The following is an 18182-nucleotide window of genomic DNA, read 5'->3' on the forward strand; positions in this document are numbered from 1 at the left end:
TGTCTTAGCTCAAGGCCCAAGAATCCTCTGGATGTGGTCACTCTGCCCACACTTAAGCTTCTAGTCATTGTTTTTTTTTTTTTTTTAAACTAAGCTCTGCACCCAGCGTGGGGCCTGAACACACGACCCCAAGATCAAGAGTGGCATGTTCTACCGCCTGAGCCAGCTGGGCGCCCCGGTCATTGCATTTACGAACAGTAAATGCTCAGTAAGTTGTAGCCCCCAGTGCTAGCCGCTGCCCTGGGCACTTCCCAGAACATTCCTGCAGGGGAGCAGTCAGCCCCAGGCTACGATGGGATAGGTGACTCACAGGGAGTCTCCAGTGACTCCACAGAAAAGACACCGAGACCAAGACCACAGGGAAAGCCTGTTTTTGTTTTTACTGGAGGCTCAGGTGGCACATGACAGTTCATAAAATGGCTTCAGAGGTAGGGGCTAGAGGAGAGACCAAAAATAAACTGGGGTGGGAAAGAAAAACAACCAGGAGGAGGTGAGAGCTGGCTGGTTCCTTCTCAGCCTGATCCAGGGGAGGGACATGGTGCCTCTGAACAACAGGATGGATCCCTTCCTTCAGCCCTTGGTAGGGGACAGAGAAGAAGCAAACGGCTGTTGCTTCGGCCCTCCTGAGTCTCAAGGAAAAGGGGAAAGCCGATGTTTTGATGTCATGAGTCATGGGAAGGGGGGAGGGGTGCTGGGTGGGGTACAGGGCAGCTGGAAAAACTGGCAGACAACCTGCGTGAGAGAAAGACAGGGACAAATGGTGACCGCGACCCCTCCTCAGGCCCCAGCGCCCCACCTCCGGGGCTGCCCCCCGGGCGCAGCCGCTCACCAGATGGTAGCTCTGGGGGTCCTTCGTGTTGGAGTCACTCCAGTATGGTGGTGGGGGGGTCCCCACTGTTGATGGGGGCTGAGGTCTGGCGAGAACAGGGGCAGTCATTTGAGACCCTCTTATCCTTGAGAGCCCCCAACTTTAACCTTCTTCCACCTTTTTTCTTCCCATTCCTCCCACAAGCAGGGGCTGGGGCTTCCAAGCAGAGCGGGGGGGGGGGGGGGGAAGGGCACCTGCTGGAGGTGGTGGACCCAGCAGCAGAAGTCTGGGCTCCCTGGTGTGTGTGGGGGGGGGGCAGGGGCAGAGAAGGGAAGGGAAACAGGCTGGGGCCTTTTCTCTTACCCCCCTAGCCCCCCACCAAGCAGCCCAGGTCCTCACCTCCGGGGCCGTGGGCTGCCTGGGTCCGGGGGGCTGCTGCCGCCGCCGCTGGAAGTAGGGGCGGTTTCGTGGGCGCTGAGGCTCAGGCCGGGACCCATCAGTGGGGCCTTGGCTGGGCTTGGTCTCGCCATCCCCACCTTCTGTGGTAGGCTGCTGGGGTGGCCTGGGGCGGAAAGGCCTGGGGAGACAAGTGGGGGACTTGTTTCGTCTCCCTCCCTCCCAGGGCTCCCCCAGCCCAGGGGAACCAGCCTGCTTTCCCACCCCCGCTGGGCATCACTGAGCTGCCCTGCCCCCCTCGCCACTAGCCTCAGGCTCCTCTTAGCAGCCTCGCTCTTCCCCTCCCTGCTCCCCCCAGACCAGTACCAGACAGGGAGGGGAAGACGGCCCCAGAAAGGGAGTCTTACCTTCGGTACCGAGGCCGGAATCTGGGAGGGGGGACACGCTCATCTCCCTGTTGGTCCCCCTCCAATGGGGCTGTCTCTTTGGGCTCTACCCCGTCGGTGCCCTAGGAACACACAAAGGCCTGGGGGGCGGGGAGGGACACCTGCCGCCCCTGGGCCCTTTCCGGCCCCCCTCCTCTTCCTCTGGAGACTCTGAGGTCTCCGTCCTCGCCGACGCCCCTCCCCACACACCCAGGACCCCCACCTCTATAGGCTGCTGCTGGTTGGGGGGCCGAGGGCCTCGCACAAAGCGCCGTCGGTAGAAGAAGGGAGGTGGGCGCCGCCGCCTGGGCCTCTGTCCAGAGTCCTCGGCCCGCTCCCCTTCGCTGCCCGGTTCAGCCCCGCCTGACGGAGCCTCTGCCACCATGGGTGGCGGGGCAGCTGGACGAGGCCGCGGGATGAACCTGCGGAACCTGCGTCGATTGGGGGCATAGCGGCTGCCCTTCACTGGCACGCCCCCCGGCCCAGTTACGTTAGCAGCTTCCGCACCCTGGGGGTGAGGGAGACGGGGAGGACAGTGAGAGCTCGCCCCGGCTGCGCGCCCGACACCCCCAAACCTGCCTCCCCTTCTCCCAGCTAAGTCCCCCTCTCCGGCTTCCCTGCAGCTCCTCCGGGCTGGGGTCTCCTACCCTCCCCCTGGGGCCCGGGCCTTCGTGTGGACCCTTCTAGGAGAGGCCTCCTCTGTAACTTGCCCCTCCCGAGTAGCTGCTACGGACCCTCTTGGGGTGGGGGGGGAAGGTGGGGGAGGAGGAGGGCGGGCTCAGGACACGTGGAGAACAGACTGGAAGTGCTTGGTGCGTAACGAAGAAACCCAGATGTTATTAAGAGGGACGTGTCTGTAGAACACCAGAGTGGCGAAGGCTACGCGTCCTCGGGAGAGCGCGGCCCCAATCCCAAGGCCCGGGCTAACTGGCCCGAGGAAGGGGGGCCTCGGGAGGGCCTCCCTCCTGCAGCCGGGCCACCCCTGCCCCGCCGCAGCCCGAACCTTCTCTCCCTCCACGACATCGAACTCCACTGTCTCCCCATCTCCGACGCTGCGCAGGAACTTCCTGGGGTTGTTTCTTTTAATGGCCGTCTGGCAGGGGAAAGGCCATGAGAAAGGTGAGGGCAGCAAGCCCGGAGTCTCCCTCACCCCTGCTGGGCCCGCCACCCCATTTCGTGCGGTTCACCGTCCATCATCCGTGTGGCCGGGCCGGGCCGGAGGGCGGAGCACGGAGGCAGGCCAAGTTCAGTGGGGGAGAAGCCGAAAACCAGGCTCCTCCCAGCCCTCAGCACTGTCCATCCCCACGACACACTCCCTCCTCCCTTTCCCCTCCGGGATTTCCCAAAGGGAGGCCAGAAGCAGGAACTCAAAGCAAAACCAAAAGCTGAGACAGTGCTAAGTTGCCCAGTGGGCCAAATGCACCGCTGCTTACCTGAGAGCTCCTCCCCCCCAGCAGTGGTTCTCAACCTGCGGGCCCAGCCGCAGCACCTGGAGAGCTCCTGCAAACGGGTGCTGGGCTCCGCCCCCAAGCCCCACTGCTTCAGCAGGTCTGGGGGGAGCTGAGAATTGGCAGGCAGGTGATGCTGCTGAGCGGGGACCACACTTTGAGAACCACCGCACCCAAGTAGCTCTAGCCTGTGTCCTGTCCCTCAGAACACGGCCTAGGGTTCGTCCTTGTGTTAACAGGTCCTGATGTGGGGAGTGAGCACACCACGGCCGGGGGGCAACAAGCTCATTTCTCGCAGACAGCGGGACACACGTGGGGCCAATGGCGGTTAATACAGGCACCTGAGGCGAGGGGGAGGAGAGGGCCGTTTCCTGGTGGGCATGCTGTCGTGAGGGGAAAGGCAGGAGAAAGCTGCGTGCTGCTGAGGATTATGGCATAGGCCTTTCGAGAGAGAGAGAGAGAGAGAGAGAGAGAGAGAGAGGGAGAGAGGGTGGGTTCTTCCCCACCCCTCTCCCCCCTAGCTCTTACCTGGTGAACAAAGACATCCTCCTTGGTGTCATTCCTGCAGAACAGGAGGGGTTGTTAGGGGGGGGACCTTGGTGAGATCTCCCCAGCTGCCCATGCCCCAAAGCAGCAGGCCCATCCTCGCCGGCCTCCCCTGGCTCCTTGCAGGGGCTGGGGGGGGGAGGGTGGGGAGAGATGGGGGGCCTGGGGAGTGACAAGAGCCAGAAGCTGGTATGAAGAGAAGTATGGCGAAAACCCTGAGCTTCCTAAGGGCAGAGGGGGAAGGCAAAGTCACCTTGAAGATGCCGGGCCAGCTCTTTACCTGCTGAGGACTCACCTCTCTGCCCCAGGGCACCTTAGAACCTGGCAGTGCTGAGTTTAACTATCTCTGGCCCCTGCCCCCAACCCCTATCATGGCTGGAAAATTCCTCTCCATGTCTTCCTTTCTATAGTCTAGAAGGAAAGAGAAAGTACGGACGGGGAAAGGAGCAGAAGGGGACAATGTGTCCAGAACCTGCTCTAAACATCCCCAAGACTTTATTCTCACCCTCAGCCCAGAGGTGAGCCCCAGGATCAGCCCCCCCCTCCAACATATCAAAGGACCAAGGGTGAGAAAGAAGAAAATGTTTTACCATTTTCAATCACGACTTGCCTATTACCCCAGTTTATCCTAGCACCCCACGGCGGGGAGGGGGGGATGGATTTTCCTTCAGAACTTCCCAGGAGCCCTAAGTTTCCAGAATTAGAGAGGGATCCTTCCCTAGATCAAATGTTCTCACTTTAAAGCACTTGGATCTGCACAAAGGTCAGCCTGCTAAGAGGGAACTGGGGCCTCCCGGGAGGGCTGGGCTGGGCAGGGTGCCCGGGTTGGGGAAGGGCCCACTGGGGGAGACCTGGCTCTGCTCAGAATCCGCCTCGACAGCCCCTCCGCAGTCGCGGGAGGGCTGGGGCTGTCCAACTGAAGGAAAGCAGCAGCCTCTGCCGGGGCTGGCTTCCTTCCCCAACCCGCCCCTCCAGCCTCCGTCCCGTCAGGGTCAGGTGAGGGGATTCAAATGAGCCAGCAGCCCTCTAAGGGAGATGAGTCAGGGGAGTGCTCCTCCAGCCGCCCGAGACAGGAAATGAGTGAGGATTCCAGCCCCGAGCCTTGGGGCGCACACAGGAGGTACATTCTGCCCCAAAGGCAAACTAAACCACAAGGTGAGACAGACAAGGTGGGCAGCTCAGAGCCAGGTTTGCTAAGTTCCTAGATCATTAACTCTCTGCTGCCCTTGGAGATACGCAGGAGACTTCACCTTGCCCACATTTGTGCGGCGGCTAAAGACGTTCAATCAGCGTCAGCTGGACATTGCAACCACGTGCCTCAGCAGGGGGAGGGAGGAGGTCGGGAGGGTGTCCAGTCCCACAGGCCAGTTTGGAAGACACCCCTTCCACCCCCTCCCTGGGTTTCTCAGATACCTGTTGATGAATCCGTAACCATTCCGGACGTTGAACCATTTGACAGTGCCCAGGACTTGGATTGCTGCCAGGCAGAGATGCAGTGGGGTCAGTAAGATGGGGGGGGAAGAGATGGAGTCGGGCTCAGTTTGGAGACACTCCAAATCCAGTCTACCTCCCTTTTACCTATTAAGCATAACCTCAAGCCACCGGTTTCGCCCAGTAGCTTCAAAGCATTCTTTCTGATCCCAGGTCCACCAAGTGGAAGCGCCCACACAGCGGTGCTCAGGCTGTCAAGAGCCTTCCAACTCTAAGTCAGTTTGCTCCTGGGCTACAAATCCAGGCCCTTCACCTAGAACCAGGTACTCACCGGGCCCACCAAGTCCTGCCCTCCCAACGTAAGGATTCCCAGTGCACCTGCTTCCCAGGCTGACCGAAGGCTGGGGCTAGGCCGAGTCTCCGCCGCGGGGGCGTGCCCAAGCGCCCAGCGGGACCTGCCCACCACGCCCCCCCAGCAGGGAAGGCGCGGCGGGATTTCCCACCAGGCGAACTCACTCGGGGCAGCTGCCCCCAGCCCAGCCAGCCCTTGGAGCCTCGGGGCCCGGCCGGCCTTCGGCTTCTCGGGACCGCGTGGGCTCCGCGATGCCCCTCCCCCAGCCCGTCGACCCCGTAGAGCCGCTCCGGCACGCGCCCGCCCCTCACCCAGCACCGGCTTGTCCGCCTGACTCCGGACCGGGGGCGCGGGGGTCCCCGACGCTGCCGTCGCGGGGTTGCCAGGGGTGCGGGGACCCGGCGCCGAGGGGGTCCCGGCAGCGGGGCCCGAGGCGGCTCCGACCCCGCCGCCGCCCGCCCCGCCGCCTGCTTTCTGCGGCTCCCCCGCGGGCACCGGTACCACCACCGCTACCACCCCTGCCGCCGTCGCGGGCACCGTCGCCGCGGGGGCCGCTGTCGCCACCGCTGCCGCCTCCGCCTCGCTCATCCCGCCGGGTCCGGTACCGGCCCCCGCCGCCGCCACCTCCTCCGCCTCCGCCGCCGCCGCCACCGCCCCGGCCCCTCCCCCTGGCTCGCGAACCCGCCGCCCCGCTCGGTCCTCGCGCCCCGAGCCTCGCCCGCACGCCGGCAGCGGGCCCGGGGCCAAGGCCAATCGCAGCCCGCAGCCGCGGCGCGCGCAGGCCCCGCCTCCCGGCCACAGGCCAATCGGAGAGGAGCAGCCCCCCGGCCCGCACGCCGGCCCCGCCTCCCGGACTTCGCGCGGAGGCCGAGGCCCCCGCTCAGCGCCCCGTAAGTACACCTGGGCCCCGCCCCGCGACCGTCACATGACCGCCGCCAGCCCGGCCTATTGGCCGACGGCCCCTTTCCCCTCCCCCTCCGCCCCTCTCCACCGGCCGCGGGAAATCAAACGGGCTGGTTGCGCCCCAACCGCCACCTGGCCTCTGCGCGCAGGGCGGGGCGGGGGGCGCAGCTCCAGGGTTGCCCCTGACGACCCGGGTGGGGGGCCGGCGCCGGCAGCCTCCGCTCGGGCTGGGGGCGGCACCGCTCCCCTCCGCCCTCGAGACGGCCGGGGCCCGCACACCGCCTCTCCCCGAGGGATGCCCCGCACGCCCCGGGCCGCGGACCCGCCCGCGCCGCACAAGGACGACTTTCGCAGCTCGCAGTTGCGCTCACTTTTGCTTTTAAGGTAGAATTCATAGAGCAAAATGCACAACTCCCCTTATCCGTGCGGCCAGCACCCCGGCCAAGGCTGTTTTGACCTCGCCCGAGGGAGGAAGTTCCCTCGAGCCCCTTCCAGGCACCCCCAGCCTCCCCGCGGACCCCGCTGTTTCGGGGTCCCGCGCGCCCCGTCCAGCTCCCGGGCCGCTCGGTCCGCCTTCTTCCTTTCCTCCAACCGGCCAGGCCCTGCGGCCTCGCGGCCTTTGCACGGGCGCCTTCCTCCACCTAGAACTCCCCTCCGTGATTCTCAGGGTGACCTCCCTAGCCCATCATCCTTCATTTTTGTCCTGGCTGAGGACAAGAAGAGCGGAGCGGCTCCCGCACCTGCCCGTTTATTCTGTCCCGCCCCCGCCCCGCGAGGCTGAACTGCACGGCCGTAAGGACTTGTCGGCCTGACTGACGCCCGCAGCAGCCGCTCACTATTTCTCGAAGAAATGCACGATCCCCATTCCGCAGATGGGAAGACTGAGGTCCCAGCGCGAGGCTTGCCCCAGATTTCAAGGGAGCCCGGGTGCTCGCCCCGAGCTGCAGTGTCCCTCCCGGACTAATGCGGCTCCAGAAGTCCCTCCCGAGGGCCGCCCCCAACCCCCGACCCCGGCGGCGCGTATTTTTAACCGGGACGCTGCGCCCCAGCCAGGCCTCGTGCCCGCACGCGCCGCGGGCCCCACGTGCGCGTCCCCAGTCCCGGGGTCCGCGCTCCAGCCGCGGCCAATCCCGGTGCCGGCGCGCCCTCTGCCGGCCGCTCCCGGAGGCGCCGGCTCCCTCGCGGTCCTGCCCCCTGCTCCCCCGCCCGCCCCACCGCTGCGGCCCTTGGCGAGGCGACGGTTCTCTCTGTCCCAGCGCCTCGGGCAGCGCGGACAGAAAAAGAGGGAAAAGTGAGCAAACGACTAAATCACCAGGCAAGGCCGTGAGGGATGCAGAAATGACTACCCTCCCTCGGACTGTTAAGGACCGAGGTACCTGTGTCCAGCCCCGAGCTCGAACAATGTAGAAGCGGGAGGGTAGGGCTGGGGCAAGGCAAGCGAGAGACCACGCAGGGCGGCCCCGGCAGCAGAGGGAGCGTACGGAAGGGGCAGAGGGAGTTCTGGCGTGGACTGGTTAACTGCGCTGCGAGATGAGGCTCATAGGAAGGGGCAGCCCTGTCTGCAGTAAGGTTAAAAAGATGTCAGGAGACCCCAGGGTCAGGCTTCCTGAGAGCAGTCCTTACGGTCTCTGCTTCCTTGTCTTTCTTTCCCACCCTACCAACCCAGATCTGGTCTCTCCCCTGCCACCCCACCGAGATGTCTTCGGCAACGGTCCACAAGCCCTTCCTAATCGAGTGCGTCACTGCATGAGGTTGGGTTCTCTTTCCTCTCGTCCAGACGAGTGTCCCTCTGGTGGTGTTGCCATGCCCCCAGGCCTCTCCTTCCGCGGCTTGTTCTCCTCCACCAGCCTCTGCCTTTTCTGGACTGTCTTCTCCTGCCACCTGCCTTCTGCAGGTCATTCTATTCATTATTCACTGCCCCCCCCCCCCCAGTTTGGGCGGCCACCTGCCACGGTGCCTCTGAAGCCTGTGTGTCCAGCCCTGAGCACCTCCCACCTCCTACCAGACCGAGCCGGCTCTCTCTAGCTGATTGCTCCAGGCTTCTGAAACCTGACCTGACCAGCCCACGTATAAACTCCTCGTCCCCCCCACCCCCACTCCTCGCTGAGCGACATCACCACGCACCCACAAGCAATCATTCTTTGGTGCCCATCACTCACTTGTAGAAGTTTCCCTCGGCTGCCCAGGTGTAGCACAGAGGTGAAGATGCGTGGTATCAAACGGAGATGCCATCTGTGCCCCTTGATCCACATTCTCCCACCCCAACGCGACCCCCACCCCAACACACACACTTTCTCGCTGCCCAAACCAGGGTTTAGGTCTTGTCTCCTCTAGCACCTGCTCTCTCTTAGCTGCTCCAGAGAGCCTGCAGACCTACAGCCTTCCCCTCTGCTCCCTGTCCCCTCTTTCCGGGCTCGGCTAGCGCCGCCAGCTCCTTGACCTTTCCTCCGCATCTCCTATTACTTACCACCTCCTTCGGGAAACCTCCTCCTTGTCTTGTTTTTTTTTTTTAACTTCTTCATAATAAGAGTTAATATTTAGCACTTCGCTGCGTACCACACGCTGTGCTAATAGGTGCCCTCAATCATTAATTCCTCCCGACAACCCTGGGAAGTGGGTACTGTCATTATCCCCATTCTCCGGATAAGGAAACTGAGGTGTAGTGGGGTTAAGCAACCAGCCCAAGACCACACGGCTGCGGAACAAGCCAAGCGGGGCTTCGAAAGCAGGGCGTCATCTTCGGAGTCACCAACCTCCTTCCGCTGTGCTGGGACCATACTGTTCCATCCCTTCTAGTTCTTTCCTTATGTCACGCTTTTCCTTCCAAACCAAATCTCTTGAAAACCTGTCTGCATCCCCCTGGGCTCTGCTTCTTCCCTTGGCCTGGCGTCCCACCTAGTTCAGTGGACACCTTTTTGTCCCTGTGTCTCCACCTCGGTCTTTGTGGCGGGTGCACCTGTAAACTGCCGTGGCTAGAGGCAGCCGCGGAGGAAGATTGCTGCCCCCCCCCGCCCCCGCCCCGTGATGACAGGCAGAGGCCCAAGCCCCACAAGCTGCAAGGAGCTCCTGGGGCCATCAGCTGCCGGAAGAGGAAAGCCCATCTCCTGGCTTGGGAGAGAGGACAGCCCTGCCGACATCTGGATTTGACTTCCCTCCTACAGAACCGTAAGCAAAAATTTCTGTCTTTTTAAGCACCAAGCTGGTGGTACTTTGTTATGGCGGCCCCAGGGAACCAAGAGCCAGCCCAAACCCAGAGGACTCCCAGTCTGTGCCTCTGGCCTGGGTGCCCTGAGCTCCAGACCCGGGGTGGCCGGCTGCCAGCCGCCAATCCCCAGGGTCCCCTGTCTTGGGAAAGGGCTCCACCATATCCAGGCCCAGAGGTATGAGCCCCACCGTCCCCACCAGTTCACACTATCGGCAGCCCTCCCCTGCATCGCTGAGATGGCCTCCCGCCTGCTTGCCTCCCCTTCCCTCAGGATTGCCCCTTTCCAGTCCATTTTGTGAGAAGTACCTCGCCAGCAAAGTAGCCTTCCAGACATCCTATCCTACCATCCTGCTTGATTGCCACTATAGTAATTATTCGTACCTGCTATTTCCTTGCTCGTATTTTCTTGTTTGTGATGTGTAAGCTTGAGATCTTGTCTGTCTCGTTCGCTGCTCTGTTCTCAGTGCCGAAAACTGTACCCAACCCCTTGCAGGTGACTGGTAAAGATTTGTAAATGAAGTAATGAAGACAGCCCAGAAACATCTTTCTGAAATGCATTTTTTTTTTCTGGCAATACTTAGGCACCTTCAAGGATTTATTTATTTGAGAGAGAGAGAGCATGAGTGGGAGAGGCAGACACAGAGGGAGAGAGAATCTCAAGCAGACTCTGCACTCAGCACAGAGCCCGACACAGGGCTTGATCTCAGGACACTGAGCTCAGGATCTGAGCTGAAACCAAGAGTCGACACTCAACCCACTGAGCCACCCAGGTGCCACGCCCTTCAATATACACATTCCCTATGGCCGGCAGTTCATCCACTGGGCACATGACCCAGAGAGGAGACAGGCATGGAAATGGGGAGGTGGGAAGTTAGAGGCAATCCGGGCATCCAGCGCTGGGGGGAGGGATGGGGAAAGTGGAAGGTGTCCACCAGGGTGGCTCAGTCGTTAAGCGTCTGCCTTCGGCTCAGGTCATGATCCCAGGGTCCTGGGATCGAGTCCCACATCGGGCTCCCTGCTCAGTGGGGAGTCTGCTCCTCCCTCTGCCTGCCTTACCCCCTGCTTGTGTTCTCTCTCACTCTCTCTGTCTCTCTCAAATAAATAAAACCTTTAAAAAAAAAAAAAAAAGAATATCTCAGGTAGGGGCATCTGGGTGGCGGAATCGGTTCAGCGTCCAGCTCAGATCCTGATCTCAGGGTCATGGAATCAAGCCCCACATCAGGCTCTGCGCTCAGCGCGGGGTCGGCTTGGGATTCTCTCTCCCTCTCCCTCTGCCCTTCCCATTCGTGCTCTTCCTCTTTCTAAAATAAATACATAAGTTAATTAACTAATAAACATAAAAATATTTCAGGTAGTTTGCAGTAAAATGTGTATATCCATTTATCTCTTCCACAACATTTATTGAGCGCCTACTGTGTGCCAGATGCTATAAAAAGGTACTGTGGACACAGTAGTGAATAAGACACACGAGTTCCCTGCGCTCATACAACTCACATCCTAGTGAAGGGCCTGTGACGAAATGAGTAAACAGATGCACATGATAACTACAGAGAGAAGAGCAAGCCATAAAGGAAATGCCCAGACTGATGGGATAGAGAATAAGAGGATGGAAGGGGGTGAATCTGGAATCAGGCCGTCAGGAAGGCAGAACCAGGAGGCATGTCACAGTCTATGCTCTGACCTGAAGGAGAAGAGGCCCTTGAAACTGCTGGTGCAAAGGCCCTGAGGCAGAAAAGCCTGAGCCTATGGGAGAAAAAAGTTTTTTTTTGTTTTTTTTTTTTAAAGATTTTATTTATTTATTTGACAGAGAGGGACACAGTGAGAGAGGGAACACAAGCAGAGGGAGAGGGAGAGGGAGAGGGAGAAGCAGGCTTCCCACGGAGCAGGGAGCCCGATGTGGGGCTCGATCCCAGGACCCTGGGATCATGACCTGAGCCGAAGGCAGATGCTTAACGACTGAGCCATCCAGGCGCCCCAGAGAAAAAAGGTTTAGTGAACAAGGAGGCCGGTGGGGAAAGCAAAGCCCGAGCCACCAGCGCCGTGGAATCTGGATTTTATTCCAGGAGTGATAGGAATGCTTTGAGGGTTTTACAACGGGGACTGAGTCCTATGGCCTGATCTATTTTTTTTTTTAATAAACTTTATTTTTTAAGGATTAGATTTGAGTGATCTGTACACCCAACGTGAGGCTCGAACTCACCGCCCCGAGATCAAGCGTCGTACGCTCTGCCGACTGAGCCCGCCGGGCGCCCCGTAAGATAAACTTTACTTATCAAAGCACTTTTGGATTCACAGCAAAATTGAGTGGAACATGCAGAGGTTTCTCATACATCCCTCCCCACCCCACACGCACAACCTCCCCAACTCCCTCTGCTTGTAACACATCCTTGGGCGCCTCTGGGGGAAGTAAACCGGAGGCAGGGGGCTGGATTAGTGTGGGGCCAGCGGGGGATGGAGAAAAGTGGACCGCTTTGAAGTATGTTCTGGAAATGTCTGCCGGACTTGGTGGTGGGCTGGATAGGGGGGCGAGGGGACGGGGATCAAGAAATCTGGGGTTTGAGCTCCAGCAAACCTGCGTGGATGGCAATGCTCCTTATTTCCCTGACAAACCCTAGAGGAGGGACCTCGCCGGGCGCTTGACGTGGGCTTGTTTGAAACATGGGTGAGGAGAGCTCGAGCTGGTGGTCGAACATGCGTCCCCAGCCCGGGAGAAAGCCAGGGCTGTGCTCAGATGGGATTTCTAGCCCTGGGTGGGGTGAGCCATCTAGGAAGTCGAGGGTGGCTCTCTCTGTTCTCACAGGTGGGAAAGCAGGACCAGAGAGGCTAAGGGACCGGGCCAAAGTTAGACAGTGAGTGACCCTGGCGTGGGAAAGGCCTGATGGGGTTTGGAGAGTGCAGAGGGCCCACAGGGGCTCTGGAGAGCAACAGTGGGGCGGGTAGGCCCCAAATCCAGGTGGAAACTTGTCCTGAACAGAGTTGGCCCTTGAATGATTGTCCAAAGCCCTTTACTGGGTTCCTCTCGGTAGACTCGATTGGTCCCAAAGGACTGACGCCATGGGTGGGCCTGAGGCTTCCCGGGCATGCTCCCTGGGGCAGTGAGGGTGGAGGGACGGTTTTCTGGGCAGGCGGGTCTTTGGGGCCTTTCAGATCAAACTCTGACATCACAGCTCCATCTGGGGAGCCGACATAGCCCCTAAGATGGCCTGATCACATGCACGGAAGGAAGGGCTGACTTGGGGGACTTCCTCTTCCTCCGGGGGTGGAAGGAGGAGACATTGCCTCCTCTCCAAATGGGCAGGAGACTTGGGCCCCAAGCAGGGCCCCCCAATCCTCTTTCTTGTCCAAGTCCCGCCTTTGAGGCTGCTTTCCCTTTGGAGGGATTTGGATTTGGGGACTCCCACTCATCTCTGAGCTGTTCATCCCCCTTTTCCTTCAAAGAATCGAATGCCCTATAACCACTGCGGGCTAACCTGCAGGGGAGAGGAGGCTGCCCGGGAGGGAGGAGGGCACGCAGGTCTTGGCCTGGTCCCTGGACGTCAGGACAAGGGGGTGCTGAAGCCTGCCCGCAGTACGCTCTTTAACCTCTGGCTTCAAACCCCCATCTCCCTCTTTCACCCCACCCCCCCTTCTGGATTTCCCTCCGAGCTTCTGGATGTTTCTCCTGCTTGGCACCCTCCCCCCACCCCCCATCCATCCCTTCCATAAGCATTCAGAGCCAGCCACACGCCAAGCTCTGCAGCGGACTGACGCTGGGAGGCAAGGGCCCTAATGTCACAGCCGGCGGGGTAGACAGCCACGTGGGCTGTGGGACAAGAGCTGGGGGGGGGGCGGCGCCTGGGTGGCTCAGTTGGTTAAGCGACTGCCTTCAGCTCAGGTCATGATCCTGGAGTCCCGGGATCAAGTCCCGCATCGGGCTCCCTGCTTGGCGGGGAGTCTGCTTCTCCCTCTGACCCTCTTCCCTCTCATTCTCTCTCTCAAATAAATAAATAAAATCTTTAAAAAAAAAAAAAAGGAGCTGGGGGGGGCGCTGTGGGCCGAGCCAGATCCCTGCTCTGGCCGGGTGACAAGAAGGTGGACAGGAATGGGATTAGGATTGGGATTGAGCACCAGTGAATGGGCCTGGGACCGGAGACGTTGGAGTGGAGGCCCCCGTCTGCCCTTCGGAGCTTTCTCCTCTGAGCACGGACACCATCTGCTCCTTACCTCCCATCTTCCATCTTGAGATACTCTTTTCCTGGGTCTGGACCAGCCCCGAAGGGTCGACACCCAGCCAACGTTTCTTTATCCCCTATACACAGAACTCCCAGACCCTCCCTCATCCTGCTGAGGGTCAGTCCTTCTCCAGGGCCCTCAGCTCTGACGTCTCCCTTGCCCAGAGGCCTGCCAGGCTGCCCGGCTGGGTTGGGCCCCGTCTGAGGCTCACTCAGCCTCGGCTGTCCCTGCTGTGGGCTGTATCACTCTGCTCTGCCGTCGCCTGGCTACCTCTGAATTCCCTGGCCTGGCCACAGGGCCCGGCACCGAGCAGGCCCTCTGCAACCACCTGGGAGGGAATGAATGATCACCAGGAACACTCTAGACTCATTTGCCCCTGGTTCCTTGAGCTTCCTTTCTCAGCGAGCAGGGTCTATATTGTCCCCAGCCCCAGTCCCTACGCACTTGGTCTGGTTTCTACGAAACTTGCTGACTCCTTTCTCTAGCACCAAGTTCCACAAGGCCTCCTGGAATGCGGGATGAGGAGGACTTTGGAGTAGGGCTTTTCCCTCCAGGCCCAGAACCAAACCTTTCTCTTTCTTCCGCCCCTCCACCTTCTTTTTCTTAGCTTCCAAAGAGGCAAGGTCAACATCACAAAGATCCCCTAGGCATCTTCTCAGGAGCTCCTCCTACTCTCATACCAACTACCATTCATAAACCCATCACTCACTGGGGCTAGACAGGTACTGAGCACTCAGGCCAACAGTATATATTTGTTGATTATCTGATAATCTCCCACTCCCAACTGTGGGGCAATGGCCCCCACCCCAAAGCTCAGGTAGCTGGTAATTAACAGACTCAGCACATAATCATTGCAAGAATGGATGAGTAAGTGAATTCAGTCAAAGTTTCTGTTGGGACCCCAGCAGCTGGGTGCTATGAAAGCAGGTCCCAGAGCCCCTCGCCCAAAGGGTTACCCATTTGCCCATTCTCAAGGTTCATTTGGAGTGTTTGACTTTTATGCAAGCCCTTGAGGGTAAAAGGAAGAATACAATGGTCCCTGCCCAGATCCCTTGAACACAAATAAATGCTCATTGTGAAATATTTGTACCCCCAGGGAACCCCACCTCCACCCCAACCCTTCCCTGTTTTCTTTCTATATGGGAATTCTTTCTATTCATTGACTTAATTTACCTTCACATGCCACACAGAATCTGTTCACCGTGATCTCAGATGTATCATTTAAAAGGCATAGCAAAAAGTTTGTAGGAAAATATGGTAAAACATTAATAGCAGTTGCCTCTGGGTATTGGGTTTATGGTTCCTCTGTTTCTTATTTTCCAAAATGTTTTTACAGAAGAGTTCTATTTCATAATAAAAAAAATTTTGACAGAATCTTTTTCATCATTTTTTTTTTTGAGGATTTTATTTATTTATTTGACAGAGAGAGAGGGAACACAAGCAGGGGGAGCTGGAGAGGGAGATGCAGACTCCCCGCCGAGCAGGGAGCCTGACGCGGGGCTCGATACCAGGACCCTGGGATCAATACCAGGACCCTGGGATCATGACCTGAGCCGAAGGCAGACGCCCAACGACCGAGCCACCCAGGCGCCCCGTCTTTTTCATCATTCTCTTGACACACCTGGAGCCCCTTGCCCTTCTGTGAGAACAAGTCGTACTAAAAATAGAAGGTTTGTCCTCAATCCCAGTCCCACCCACCTTTCCAAGCCCAGCTTGGCTTGAGACTAACATGCACACTCCATCAGACTCTGAGCTGGCTTCCCAAGATCCTTAGGATCCCGGAATCTTTTTTTTTTTTTTTAAGATTTTATTTATTTATTTGAGAAAGAGCGAGCAAGCACAAGCCGGGGGAGCGGCAGAGGGAGAAGCGGGCTCCCCGCTCAGCAGGAGTTCGATCCCAGGATCCCGGGATCACAACCTGAGCCGAAGGCAGACGCTTAACGCACTGAGCCAGCCAGGCGTCCCCGTGCATATCTCTTCCTAATGACACGTTCAGTACTGTCTTACTGGTAGCTTGCAACTGGCCGTGATGGAAGTATTTACAGCCATGGAAACTGGCAGATGCTATGTGCTGATCTTGGGGTCCCTCTACCCAGAGCTGGTGTTAAAAGTTTAGCAGGACAGGGGCTAAGTGTTAAGTGTCTGCCTTCGGCTCAGGTCATGGTCCCGGGGTCCTGGGATTGAGCCCCGCATCGGGCTCCCTGCTCCCCGGGAAGCCTGCTTCTCCCTCTCCCACTCCCCCTGCTTGTGTCCCCTCTCTCGCTGTGTCTCTCTCTGTCAAATAAATAAATAAAATCTTTAAATTAAAAAAAAAGATAAAATCGGGGTGCCTGGGTGGCTCAGTCGTTGGGCGTCTGCCTTCGGCTCGGGTCGTGATCCCAGGGTCCTGGGATCGAGCCCCGCATCGGGCTCCCTGCTCAGCGGGAAGCCTGCTTCTCCCTCTCCCACTCCCCCTGCTTGTGTCCCCTCTCTCGCTGTGTCTCTCTCTGTCAAATAAATAAATAAAATTTTAAAAAAATTTAGCAGGACAGCACCGATGGAGAGGGAAGGTGGTTCTCTGTACTCTATACAGAGTAGTGCTAGATCAAGATAGTCGAAGACAGTGAGAGATGGCTTGGAGGAGGGAGGGACTGGAGGTAAGAAGGACCTCAGGAATCTGTCACGTGGTTCAGACAGCAAGCAATGAGGGTTTGGTCTGGGAGTTCCTGAGGAAATCAGTGTTTTAGTAACTGGACCTTAAAACATGGGTGGAATCTGGGGGAAAGGTAGAAATAAGAGTAAAGGGCATTCCTGGGGTGCCTGGGTAGCTCAGTTGGTTAAGCGTCTCATCTGCCTTTAGCTCAGGTCATGATCCCAGGGTCCTGGGATCGAGTCCCGCCTCGGGCTCTCCGCTGATCGGGAGCCTGCTGCTCCCTCTCTCTCTGCTGCTCCCCCTGCTTGTGCTCTCTCTCTCTGTCAAATAAATAGATAAAAATCTTAGAAATAAATAAATAAATAAAAGAGTAAAGGGCATTCCAGAAAAGGGGAGCAGTGAGGGCAAAGGTGTAAAGGAAAATGTGCAGAGTGAAGACAGAAAGAGAGTCGCATCAGTGGTTTGGGGTGGAGGCCAGACGTTGCAAACGAGAGGTGGAGTGGGGGAAACAGAGGCCCGGACCTGATCATGGAGTCTGGAATCCATGCAGAGGAGCAGGGTTTTTTCTCTTGCAGCTAATGGCGAGGCAATGCCAGTCACTGATGCCGCTGGGCTCGGGGGGGCTCACACCAGCCATGGGGGGCGGGGGATCAGAATGAATCGGTGGCACACAGAGTTTTTAGAGCAGGAAAGTACTCTCTGTGGTACTATAATGGTGGACGCAGGTCCTCACACATCCATCCAAACCCAAAGAATGTACAACCCCGAGAGTGAGCCCTATCGTAAACTAGACTCTGGGTGATCACGGCGTGTCAGGGTAGACTCATCAACCGTAACAAATTTCAAAATAGGAGGTTTAGAAAGTCTCCCAGAGTAGATATAAACTTATTTGGCAAACTTCTTTCTCAACAGAACATGGGTGCCTTCCAGATGATCACCTTCTGAGAAAGAAATGAGAAAATAATGAGATGGATTGCCAGGACAGCATCCAAAACCAAGGAAAATCTACAGAAGGGTCGCTGGAGAGTTCTTCCCGAATGTCTGAATTTTCATCTTGCTGAGTGGGTGTAACCCCAGAAGGTGGGAAAGAAACGTGAATTGCCATTAAGATAGGATCTGATCAATTGTATTCAAATCAGTTCGCAAGAAAGAAACTTCTTCTTTTTTTTTTTTTTTAAAGATTTTATTTATTTATTTGACAGAGAAAGACACAGCGAGAGAGGGAACACAAGCAGGGGGAGTGGGAGAGGGAGAAGCAGGCTTCCCGCTGAGCAGGGAGCCCGATGTGGGGCTCGACCCCAGGACCCTGGGATCATGACCTGAGCTGAAGGCAGTCGCTTAACCAACTGAGCCACCCAGGCGCCCCAAGAAAGAAACTTCTATGGGACCTAAAGGGGGACGCTCTGTATGTAAATCATAAAAAGAAAAAGAAAAAAAAAGCCAGAGAGGTTCTCCAATAATTTTTAGGGGAGTTCTGACCCAGGATTATCACTGTTCCAGGATTATTATTATCCTTCTCCTTCTCCTTCTTCTTCCTTTTAACGATTTTATTTATTTATTTGAGAGAGAGAGAGAATGAGCGAGTTGGGGGAACAGAGGGAGAGGATCTCAAGCGGACTCCCCACCGAGCATGCAGCCGGACCCTGAGATCAGTCTCATAACCTGAGATCATAAGCCTGAGCCAAAATCAAGAGTCAGATGCTTAACCAACTGAGCCACCCAGTTGCCCCTACAGGATTCTCTCTCTTTTTTTTTTTAGATTTTATTTATTCATGAGAGACAGAGAGAGAGAGAGGGAGGCAGAGGGAGAAGCAGGCTCCCCGC

General features: G+C 57.9%; 1 protein-coding gene across 3 annotated transcripts; it reads right to left on the bottom strand.

Annotated features, from left to right (window-relative positions):
- Positions 1-256: 256 nt before the first annotated feature.
- On the bottom strand, positions 257-9470 carry YBX2 (Y-box binding protein 2). Of its 3 annotated transcripts, none has more exons than XM_034989480.1 (9): positions 8469-9470; positions 5037-5100; positions 3606-3639; positions 2633-2722; positions 1853-2137; positions 1612-1712; positions 1172-1385; positions 830-914; positions 257-732 (listed from the first exon to the last, which is right to left on the bottom strand). In XM_034989480.1, exons 1-8 carry the CDS (start codon positions 8539-8541, stop codon positions 864-866), a joined length of 912 nt encoding a protein of 303 aa, XP_034845371.1. In that variant the 5' UTR covers positions 8542-9470; the 3' UTR covers positions 257-732; positions 830-863. The 3 variants fall into 3 exon arrangements, with proteins under 3 accessions (XP_034845371.1, XP_034845370.1, XP_034845369.1); XM_034989479.1 differs by lacking the exon at positions 8469-9470 and adding an exon at positions 5718-6002 and having other exon boundaries at positions 1208-1385; XM_034989478.1 differs by lacking the exon at positions 8469-9470 and adding an exon at positions 5718-6002.
- Between the last annotated feature and the right edge of the window lie 8712 nt (positions 9471-18182).

Source organism: Mirounga leonina, unplaced genomic scaffold (assembly GCF_011800145.1).
Source record: "Mirounga leonina isolate KUSES-001 unplaced genomic scaffold, KU_Mleo_1.0 Mir_488, whole genome shotgun sequence".
Lineage (NCBI taxonomy): Eukaryota > Metazoa > Chordata > Mammalia > Carnivora > Phocidae > Mirounga > Mirounga leonina.